At 36.2% G+C, this 12,424-nt stretch overlaps 1 protein-coding gene across 2 annotated transcripts in view; it reads right to left on the reverse strand.

Moving 5' to 3' along the window:
* Positions 1–12,424, reverse strand: part of LOC122070759 (calcium-transporting ATPase 10, plasma membrane-type-like) — an 89,461-nt gene that overhangs the window by 62,647 nt on the left and 14,390 nt on the right. For both annotated transcript variants that reach the window (XM_042634964.1, XM_042634957.1), the window contains exons 3-7: positions 10,308–10,424; positions 10,182–10,221; positions 8,524–8,636; positions 8,298–8,429; positions 8,080–8,169 (exon numbers count right to left, since the gene is read on the reverse strand). In XM_042634964.1, the coding sequence (XP_042490898.1) occupies positions 8,080–8,169; positions 8,298–8,429; positions 8,524–8,636; positions 10,182–10,221; positions 10,308–10,424 (492 nt within the window). The remainder of the gene's footprint in view (positions 1–8,079; positions 8,170–8,297; positions 8,430–8,523; positions 8,637–10,181; positions 10,222–10,307; positions 10,425–12,424) is intronic.

Raw genomic sequence — 12,424 nt, forward strand, 5'->3', positions numbered from 1 at the left:
AATTACAGTTTCTTTCTCCCATCCAATGAAAAAGCATGCAACATCAAGAAACATGGCTTTCTCGATATCATCTTGCAAATCATCATAACTTATCTTTAATTTTCCATAGACATCACTATGAGGAATTTGTTTCAATATAAGATACATGCTTTTCCATACTTCTTTAACTTTTTTCATAGATAAATCAGTACCCAAAACCTCCAAGGCTAGAGGCAAGCCTCCTATAGTGTGCACTATATCAATTGAAAGTTGCATGTAATCAATGGGAGGATGGTCTGTTGAGAAAGCATACGAGCTAAAGAGCCGAAGGCTTTCTCCCTCATTCAATTCTCGCGGCTTCTATATATTTCTATTATATTCAGGAACTCCACTTAGAACGCTTTTATCTCTAGTTGTTATGATAATCCTACTTCTAAGACCAAACCAATTGAGATCACCAACCATGTATCTAACTGGATACGATTGCCCACATCATCAAGAATGAGAAGAGTATCAATTTTTCCAAGCATTTTTTCTATCAATCTGGATCCTTCCCTAGAGCTGCATATCGTTATATGCTTACGTGAGATACTGTAAATAAGTTTCTCTTGCAAACGAACTATACCATTAGATTGTGATGCTTGCTCTCTAACGTCTTCAAGAAAACAACTCTTGCTAAACATTTTAGAGATGCGATTGTATACAGCCGTTGCAATGGTTGTCTTCCCAATGCCACCAAGGCCACATATCCCTAGAAATTGAACATCAGTATTTGATAGTATAGATAATACCGATTCTACACGGGATTCTAATGCAATAGGATGTTTAACACGAATCAAGGGCACCCTACTCAATCGGATCCAAGCACTTTGAACAACTTTCTCGACTAACCCCGACTGATCATCTCTGCAATTAGTACATAAAAAAAGGGAAGACACAAATCACAACACAATATGAATGAGATAATGTTTCTTGAGGGAAGAAAGCTTGTTATCTAATGGTAGAAACTTGAACAGATAGAAAAAAGACTATAAGATACGACATGGAAAGCTTTTGAGGGGACTGAGACTTACCCATCTTCAAAAACCCATCCATTCTTATCTCCCACCGCTCGCAGAGCGTTCCTAATGTAGAACTAGGATTGACAAGTCAATCTAGTCCCAATGTTGCAGGATACTCTGTAAGAACTTGAGCAGATCAATAACACTTTGTGTAGTTGAGAGAAGAAGAAGATGAGTTAAGGAAGAGGACCTCTTGTGCTTCACGCCGCTGGAGTCAATTGGATCAAACACCAATTCCTTCAGCCTTGATCAAACACAAGACAACTCTTCATGTAGAAGACAATAGCAACAACCATTATTTTTTTATCAAAATCATCTAGGCCTTTAGGAGCCTCCTCTTCTTTATTTATAATGTTAATGGGGGAGGGAATTACAAAATAGAAGGTTCCTCAAAAAGGAAACCAAATATTCTCCTAATACAATAGCTACTAAAAACTGAAATTAGAAACTAACTGAAATTAGAAACTAGTTGAAAAAGAAAACTAACTACTAAGGACTTGACTCAATTAATAACTTGACTCATAAGGAAACAAATATAACTCAAATCAAACCCAACTAGAAAGGAAACTAATGAAAATGGAAACTAACTAGTAATCCCGTACTCAATCTTAGAGCCCCCCTTTTTAGACCCATAAAAGTGGTCTATTACACTCAAAACACATGGGATCAAAAGCCTAGCATGTATGGAACCCAACCCTACGTTTATTCCTAATAAAACAAGCCTATTTTGGTAATTAATCTGCATCACTAATCTAATTCTAATTTTAAAACTTACCCTATAGTTTGGGCTCATGGTGTTATAATGCTCCCTAATTATTCATTTGATCTTGCCCCTGCTTTGAATCAAAAGGACACAAAAAAACGGTAGATCATAGTTGTCAACACGTCGCCTAGGCAAAGATTAGGTGGCCTATTCGCAGTTTGGGCAAATGTCGCCTATTGCAAGGTGCAACAATTATGTATGCCAATTTGCCAAATATTGTTATTTCATTTACTTAAGATATTATTTACAAATAAGCAAATACCCCCCATTTGAATCCAATAAAAATAGTTTAAAAATCAAATTCTAAAAAGATAAAAAAGTCAACCCCACCCACCCACCCACCCACCCCCACCCCCCGGTCCAAAAACAAAAACTGAATTTTTGCTTGTACGAACGATTTTCAACTTCCAAATGCCGGGATTTTTCTTAATTCTGAAAATTCCATATCTTATCATGGTAAAACATTGCTTAAACCCAAAAATCCGGTAAAATAATCTTTTGTTTCGATATCCATAAAATTATTTTCATTTGCGCAATTTTAACAGCATCACCGCACTTTAAAATAAGTTTGACCGAAACATAACTGTCATTAAAACTCAGATTTAGCTAATCTTAGAGTAGTTGGAATCTGGATTTGTGCTCTACCTAATACAAAATGACTCATGTAAAAATAAAATCATTTGATCAGTCAAACTCATTATAGAATAAGAACATTTTTCTAAATGTTAATTTTTATGATTTAATGTTGAATTTTTATGATTTGATGTGGCTTGATGTTGATTTTTTTATGACTTGATGTGGCTTAATGTTGATTTTTTGATGATTTGATGTGGCTTAATGTTCATTTTTTATGATACAAGGTATATATAGCATACTAAATAATGTTAGAAAAGAGGGGAAAAGAACTCTTGGTTGTCTTAGGCACCTTGTTCGCCTTAAGGCGGGTGACTTGTCGCCTAAGCACTTAAGCAACCCTCCAGCGCCTTGGTTCACCTTGGCACCGTGACAACTATGTGACAGATACGCATAAGATACGTATGGAGACTCTTGTGATACAATCTAAACAAGTGTTTCAAACATACTATACAATAAATAAACAATAAATAAAGATACCTAACCAATGTTGGGTTATAATTGTCTTCACGGAATTTATGTGATTCAAATCTCCATTGGCGAGTGATAAATCAAACCCACTAATAAGTAATAAGGAGCAATTATTCACCGGAAAAAAAAAGAGGAATTAAGTAGGAATATTTAAAAACGAAAATCTATTTGTGTATTGGGATACTAGTTTAAAATAACTTTTAAGTCTTAAAGGTCCAAATAAAGCAAGAAACGTATGTAAAAGCATACTATTCAGTATTAAGTAACATAAATTAGGTATATACAGATTAATCATACTACACTCTACCAGTAACACATTAAATAACCTTAAGTAGTATGTAACTACTAATAATAAGTGTTAAGATGTATGCCACTATAGGGAATGTCCTATCATGGATAAGTCATAGATATAGTTTGGTGGTTTTATTTTTTTCTTTAATTCATTCCTAATTAGATTATATGTGGGTTTCCTAGTTAGTTTGAACTTCTATTATTTCTATTCTCGTTAGACAAGGAATAACTTTCCCTGTGTGACTGTAATAGGATTTAGCATATTAATATATTTGGGGGAGACTGTTGAGACCACTGACGGCTAGTTTCCTCAACAGCCACTTCTCCGTCATTTCCCTCAATCTCTTTCTCTATTCTCTCCTCTCTCTCCAGTTACTGGTTACAAATCTTGGGTTTATTACATGGTGTCAGAGCCATGACGATGATGGTGATGAAGGGGGTTCTCATGTTTCGAACATATTCATACATATAACTACTCTTCCGCTCCAAGGGAGACCCTAACTCCACTATTGTTACTACTAATATTCTCTATTTCTGACTGAGAAGGCTTGCAGAATTTTTCTCTGAAGTCAATTTGTACACCCTGTTCTTTGCTATGGTTTTTTCGTCAAGAGGTTGCAAGTTATTGTGAGGAATAAGACTACTACAATCTGTTGGGTACATGGTTTTTTGGTCATTTGGCTGCTTCCCTCTTGGCCCACGATTCTGTCGATACACGCTGTCATCTATTGTCAGTGCAAGCATCTCTGCAACTGCTATCGTCTGCAACTATTGTCATTGATGTTATTGTTGAGGTTTATGCTCTCTTTGATATTTGGGTTGAGTTCAAGGATTTGCTAGTATTGTTGATGTCAATTGTTGAGAGTGATTTGATGCTATCGATTCTGTTGTGACTGCATGTTCGAAGGAGAATGTGCCTCTGGATTGCAACTCGGGTGGTCCCACCAGAACAGTCCATAGCCTATTTCCCTTTGTTATTGGTTGAGGAGTTACTGCCCCATCCTTCCTTCTGGTATACCAAGAATCTGAGATACCCTTGCTTTTATCGACACTAGTTCTATTGTTGAACTAGTTCCATCATCCTTCTTTTGTCTCTCAATACTCTTCTTCTTCAGATACTGGTTGGTTGCTTAGGTTTCGTCACAACGGATTATTTGTGATTCTCATCCTTTGAGATGCTAATTACTGGAAATTATATGTCCGCATGTAATTCTACATGTGGGGGAGATTGGAGATTATCATTATTACCAACTCAAGTCATAAATTTGAAATCCGTATCTACTCAAGAAATCAGATCATTATTATCTACTCAAGTCATAAGTTGGAGATTCTTATATGTTCAAGATTATTCCAATGAAGATTATTATTATTATTATTATTATTATTATTAATGTGTTCATGTCCACAGCAACAATTTTATCTTTAGAAGATGATTAAATTCAGCAACAATGCAACCTATCTGGTTTACAACAACCTTATGTTGTTTGGTTCACAAGAAGCTGATGTTGCTACTTGGTTGAGTTGGTTCGCAATAATCTATATTGCCTAATTATCAGTGAAATTTTATTTTGAGACCACTATTTAGGCTCAGGAGCGTACCTTCTTTTGAGAAGAGCTTATGATGTAGCCGTTGAATACTGCTAATGTAGAACTAGAATCACAAGTGATCCTAATCCCAGGCAGGATCTGAAATTCTGGCTGAATAGAGAAGATGTACTCCAATAGGCTTGGTTCTAACTCTCAAACACTCTATCACAGCAAACAAATAAAAGGAAATTAAGAAAAGAAAGAGAATTCTATGAAGGGTTGAGAAGGGGGAATAAGAACTAGTGAATGGGCATCTCACCCTCAGGCTTAGGCATCTCACCCAACTGCATCCCACAGCACAACCGCACAAGCCATCTTTTATTTTAATAAATTCGTGTTCAATGTTGTAGCCTCTTACAAACTCATTTATATAACTCAAACACTAAAAAGGAAAGGCCTAACCCAATCCCTAACTAACTGGGAAACCTAAACTGATTAGAAAACTGAAATAACAAAGGAAATAGACTCAAAACAGCACTCTAACTAAACTTATGAATTAAATCTTGTTTTCCTACTTTCTACCCATATTTTAGGCCCATTAAAGTTGCCCATTACAAAGAAAACCCATGGGATCATCAAAGGCCCAACACATACATAACTCAACCCAAGGCTTATTTACAATAAAATAAACCCATTAAGTGACTTATCTGCATCAACTGCACTTTTATCTATCTTTGTTTGAGCAAATTACTATTTACTACCTACCATCATTGAGAAGGGCTTTTGATGTAGCTGTTGGATGATGCACTTTTATTTGTCTTCTTTATGGAGATGACTACTTAGTACTTACTACTTGCCTTCTTTGGGAAGATCCTTTGATGTTATTGTTGCTTCTATGATATTTTGAATTGTGATTGGTGTAATCAACCACCTATTTTGTTCGTTGCTGATGGTTCTCCTTGGTTTATTCGACACAACATTCCTTTTATCTACTGATGTTGATGATAGATTTGCCTGAGCTGATATTGTTGCTAGCTTATGATGATTGATTGGAGTTCTCTAAGTGCTCACTAGCATCTATACCTGCTATTCAAGACTGATGTTGCCTTTAATATCTATTTTTGTTGCTCCAAGCCGGAGCTCTTGATATGTATACTCCAGCTTGAGGGGGAGTGTCTAGTTGTATACCTAATGTAAGACTATCTACCAAGGTAAACATACCCAAATAGTTCACAAACTACAAACCATTCAAAAGAAATTAAGTTCAGATCTCAGCAGGATACGCAACTAATCAAATCTGAAAATATGGCTGAATAGAAGGAAATCTAATTACAAACCTAGGCTCAAAGAGCCCAAAAATTGGATCAAGTGGGGCCTCTGGTTGGTACAACAAAACCATAGAATATCAGCTTCAACAGTTTATAGGTTGAGGACATTCACCACAGTAGCAAAGTAGGGCAGAATTAGGGCACAAGAAGGCACTAATGGGCGATTTCTGGTTACAGCAACAATAGGCCTCAGATGACCTCAAAGTTCCTGTAGAGTCTCTCTCCTAGGGTCCGTAATAAAACCCTAAAATCCTGCCCTAAACAGATCTCAGGCCTGGGAGACATAGACCTTCAAAATTCCTTCTCAGAACCCCTGAAACTGAAAATCGATGGGCTGTTTGTCATGTCTTCTGATCAGCAATAATGGAGAGCTTCGATCTCATAGTATTCAATAGATAAAATGGGAGGGAAGAAGAAGAGGAGAAATAGAGGATAGAAGAATCAAAGGAGATAGATGTGGGCGGAGGAATGGCTTTCTTTGCCTTGAGCGTATCACCCACAGCTATCTCAGCTGTTGAAATATCCTTTCTCAGGAGAATTTGCAAGCAAGCAACAGCTTTGTTTATAATTAATGTATACGATTACAATTGAAGGAGGGGGCCATATAGAGCTTTGGCCAGCTTTTACAAGATAGAAGGTTTATCTTCTTACTTTGCACAAGAAAAAAATCCAAAAAGGAAACAAATAATTCCATCTTGTAACTGAAATAGATGCTTGCTGGCCAAGTATGACCAAATACAGCCTTGTTTGAAGGAATTGATGAACAAGCTGGAGACTTCTACAAGGCTGCTGACTAGGCCTCAAAGAAGACAAAATAAGGGATAAAACTGGAACCAGTAGGCTGGCTCGATGGGAGAGGCTGACTCGAATGGGCAGAACTGGGGCCAGGTCATCAAGAGTTATCTTGGCCAAAACTGAACTCCAACGCTGGTCCGATTGGCAAGCCGGCTGAGCAGAACAGACCTAGCACTCGATGAACCAATTGTCGATTCGATTGGTCCAACCTACGACAAAACCACAATCGGGGAATGCCCCTATAAAGGCTTAGTAATAGATATAGTTTGGTGATTTTATTGTGTTATTTAATTCTGTCATAATTGGAACATAGGTTGGTTTCCTAGTTAGTTTGAGTTTCTATTATTGCTATTCTTGTTGGACAAGGAATAACTTTCCTTGTATGATTGTAATTGGATTTATTATACAAATGTACTTGGGGGAGACTACTGAGAACACCGATTGCTAGTTTTCTCAGCAGTCCCTTCTCTCTCAATATAGGTTCTAGAGCACCTATTAACTAAATGCGATCTAGAACACCTATTAACTAATATGAAGGATTCTGTTTCTCATTCCACGTTGCAAGCTTCTTAAGAACCCCTTAGAAGAATGGAAAACCATAAATTGTAAGTTTATTTAACAAAAAACTCAATAACAATTAAAACGGAATAGAACGTCAAACCACAAAATTGGAACATCATGTAAGAGAGGCTATGAATCAAAATCCTTGAAAAAAATCAAACCCAAATCACTCAAGATGACCCAAATCTAGGTCAGTTTTCCAGTTTAGATGCAATATTATTAGACAAAACAAGCAAAAAAAAAAAATTAACATATTTCAATCAGCAGCTTTGATGAGCTTTCATGCAACTTTGTCTTGGTTAAGCACTGCACTGCTATGTTATTTTTGAATGTAGACGATACCCAGTTAGGTTTTGGCAAAAACTTAAAATCAGAAGTTGTTCTTTTAAAAACAGGGATTTTTGGGTTTTGGCAGCCTCTGTTGATTATATAGGTCTGTGTCAGTTCCGTACATAAAACTTTTATAAATACCAATTCAGTATCGTATTGTATAGTCATGGTCAAACTCAATACACATTGTCTGTATCGATCTGTCGCATATCAATACTTGACACTATGTTGCATTTTTATACTCTGAAGCTAATTATTGATATCCACCATTATTAACAACAAACTGATTAATTAAATAGCAAAATAAACAACCAGTCCGTTATCCTACAGTCAAGCTCACCTCTGTTTTTATTCCCAGTGCGAGAGATGCTGCTGCAGCTACCATCAAGATAATAAGCGTTAGGTCCTGCCACGCTTCCCAAAGGAACATCTACAGGACATTCAAGTGCAAAATCAGTGGTTCTAACAAGCACAGATATAATAATGAATATTATATTGGAAGATATATTAACGAAGAAGATATTGATGCTCCATATCAGAAAAGTAACCCAAAATTACCCAGAAACTCCGTCCTTTCTTGCGAGGATATGTGTTTGAGCCAAATGCATTCTTTCGACTTAGCAAGTCATCATCATCTCCATTAATTCCCTTTTCTAGATTAGTTTTCAACAAATCTGATAGACCTCTGATCTGAAGTAAAAGATAAAATAAACGCATCATGTAATGTAAAATGAAAGTAAAGAAAAAGCAGGAGTAAATTAAGTATATTTTGCGGTCGACTAACCCCTCCATATTGTTGTAGAACAGAAAAATTATGATCCCTGCTCATTGAATTAAGTTGTTCTTGTCCAATTGCATACACACCACTTGAAGGTGAAGGTAATGGAGGGCCTACCACTACATCAACAGACACATTAATCCCGTCAAAAAATAAGAAAAGAAAAATAAATTCATTAACAACATATTCAGAAAATAAATATATATACATATATATAAACTAAAAATATTCATGAATAAAGAACCCCCCCCCAAAAAAAAAAAAAAAAAAAAAAGAAAGAGCAAGCATCTTAAAGCATTAGGCAATAGACTTATCCAAAGTCCAAAATATAAAGGTATAAACCACTGAATTGTACAATGAAATTATGGGAGAGAGGATTGAAATGTAACTAAGACCAAAAAAAAATACTATTACCAACAACCAATTTGGTTTTACGCCTAGACAATCTACGACGGAAGCCATTTACTTGCTCAGTAGACTTATGAAAAAATATAGAGATTACAAAAAGGATCCCATATAGTCTTCATTGACCAAAAATAAGTTACGACATAGTACTTAAAGAGTTAATCTAGCAAGTACTGCAGAAGAGAAGTGTTTCAAGTAAATAAGTAACAAAGTTAAAGATATGTACTATGGCGTGCTGACTAATGTAAGAACTGTGGGTGGTCAAGGTAATGAATTCTCAATTACAATTGGGTTACATCAAGGATTAGTTGTAAGCCCTTATTGTTTACGCTTATCTTAAATGATTTAACCAAAGACATTCAAGATCAGGTTCCTTGGTGTATGTTTTTCGCTGATGATAGTGTTTGTGGATGAGACAAAAACAGGGATTAATGCCAAGTTGGAGTTACGGAGATGAGCATAACAAAGATAGAGTACATGGTGTGCCACTTTAGTTACACTAGAACATAGGATTAGGTGGTGCAATTGATGAGAGGGAGATTCAGCAAAGTGATTATTTTAGGCATCTAGGCTCAATCATAAATAAAGAACATGATACATAGGATGATGCTTCACAGAGAATTAAAATAGGATAGAAGAAGCGGAGAAGTGCATCCGAGGTGCTGTGCTATCAATGTTACTTTTAAAGAAAAAAAAAAGACTGAAATTTATAGGACAATAATACTACCAGCTATGATGTATGGTGCAGAATGTTGGGAAACTAAAAAGCATAATATAGATAAAACTCAATGTAACTGAGATGTGTTGATATGGATGTGTTGCAAAACTAGGAAGGGTAAAGTAAGGAATGATAAAATTAGAGCTGGTCTAGGTGTCGTTACGATACATGAAAATCTATGAGAGAGATGTTTGAAGTGGCATGGCCATGTTCAACATGGCCTTTAGATGATACAGTATGGAGGAGTGATTTGATTCAGATTGAAGGAGCTAAAAGAGCCAGAGGCAGATCTAAAACGACTCTAGGAGAATGGTTAGGAAAGAGATGCATAGCTTAGGCCTTATATCAAGTATGACCTCGAATAGAGCTGATTGGAGGGTAAAGATCTATGTAACCGACCCAAATTAGTTGGGCTAAGGCCGAGTAGTTGTTTTTCTGTTATTCTTACAATCCAATTCTAAGCAAACATTCTTGTGCTCATATTTTTACAAAATCAAATATACGAACAAAACAGCGCAATTCTATGCGAGTAAAGTAGTACCATTTACTCGTTCCCCAGCCTCTCTAAAAAGGAAAGCTGCCTGATACAAGAATATGTCAGATTAGAAATAAACAATAATAACCAAATACAAAGGAGAGAACTATTAATTTCCATAAAGAGCCTTACTCGTATGACTTGAGCATGTGCTCTAATTTTCCTCCTTATCTGCTCTTTCTCCTCTTCCTTTTTCAAGTCCAAAGTGTATCGAAATCGACGAGAAGCATTAAGCACAAGAGCCGCTTGCTGTAACAAACAAAACACTACTAATCAAGAAAACAAAGTTATCTAGTGCAAGTGTTTTAACCGGTAAAACATAATATTTTACCTCTTTTAGAAAATACAACAGAAGAAATTACATGTCATGTGAGATTAGCACAATGCACTAAGCCATAACAGAGTAAAAGAAAAACAGATTTACCATGATAAATAAACTAAAATGGAACTCAAGGTAACCAAAATAATGACCTCTAGCAACTTCAACTAGAAACGTAAAATAAATAAACTAGAACAAATTCCTCAAGCAGACCCCACAAATAAATTCTTAATGAGTTAGCTTGAGGAGATGCACCACCTTCAGTCCAGCATATCGATGTTCCTCTTCAGCCTGCAATCAGGATCTAATCCAAGATAATCCTTACTCACATAGTACAATTTCAGTACCCTCTACCCATCTAAACAATTCAGGTACCACACTACCACTTGGTGCCATATGGGAAATATTGGGGTTCCAGAACTGCCTTCCCCACTCCACACACCAATGTCAAGTAAATCAATTCAATCATTTTCATGCATTAATTCAGCTGTCAATAAGTCAGAATTCTCAGACCAAGTTATTCAACACCGAGTCAATTTGGAATTTTAGAAGAATTATTACCAATCCAGACTCAGTAAGCTGGTTCCCGAGCTGACTCAATGAGTTCTGAACTAGTGTTCCAGATTCTAATTTTTCTTTTATTTGTTTCAGCTTTCTTGTAAATGTCAGATTCTTTGACCCCATCACCATAAAATAAAAATAAAAATAAAAGTAAATACCACAACCGTAACAATTTCTCTCAAAGATTTGGTACTTAGACCACATTTTTCTTTTCCTTTACATCAGCTTCAATCCACAAATTTTCAAACAAACTGGCTTCACCTGTTCTTCATTGACATCTCCCCAAGAATGTTTGGAATGGAACTACTGCAACCACTCCTTACAACAAAATGTTTGAATATTATTATTTCCACCCAAGAGACACCAGAAAGCAGTACATCTTCTGTAGCATTGCCACGTAACGAGCATCGCTTTTACCATATATGGATCCCTTCAGAGGCAAGTCAAATAGACCATTCCAGTCAGTATTATCACTTGATCCTCTTATCCCCACTTGTAACTCATCAGTTCCTCTCATACAGATGTCCTAGTCCTACCAACAACCCATTGTTTTCACCAATCACTAATACTATCAAACCCCATCATCCTTCACGACTCGGGGTGCAGAGGAGCTATTTCCTCTTGACGAAGGAGAACCACCAGTAATCAATGGCTTTCCTCCTAGTGATCAATTGCTACTGATGCTTGGGTAACTTTGATGGGTGTCGGGGCTGCAATGCTGGGGATATATAATGGAGTGAATAATGTGTAGGATTATATATGCCAAGATCTTCATTTGAGACAGGTAAACATACAGGATTTTCAAACTGAGAATTGTCACTTAACTGACTTAAGCTGATTTGATGTGTTGTCTACAAAACCCTCGAGATTTCAATATTAAGTTGTTGCCCTCCTTGCTGTATCCTATAGATCACGAGGCTGGATTTTAGTTTGATTCTGAGTTGAGTTTATTCTTTTTTTCACTCATAATCAGAAAATCCAGAAATTGCATCTTTCTCATTATTGTCGATTCTATGTTTTGTCATTGGATTGGAAGGTCCATTGATTTTTCAAACCTGCAGATATTGCAGAACAACTGTGAAACAGGTTTTCCAAATGAACAATGTCCCATCTCATTACTGCATCCCAATCCCTCCTTTAGTACTGTTCATGTACAATAAATAGTCATTTCTGTTGAGAGTTGAGATATTGTACCGCAAGGGTAAACTTGTCATACACTTTTTAGGTCATATATCTGGGTACACTAAGTATTAAGGCTGCATTAGGTAACATTCTAAAAAAACGTTACTGGAGTTTTTTTGTTCTATGGGAAAGAAAAAACAGAATAAAGCGTTTTGTGAATTTATGGTGTATTTTGTTTTTTTTTTTT

This window comes from Macadamia integrifolia, chromosome 2 (genome assembly GCF_013358625.1).
Source record: "Macadamia integrifolia cultivar HAES 741 chromosome 2, SCU_Mint_v3, whole genome shotgun sequence".
NCBI lineage: Eukaryota > Viridiplantae > Streptophyta > Magnoliopsida > Proteales > Proteaceae > Macadamia > Macadamia integrifolia.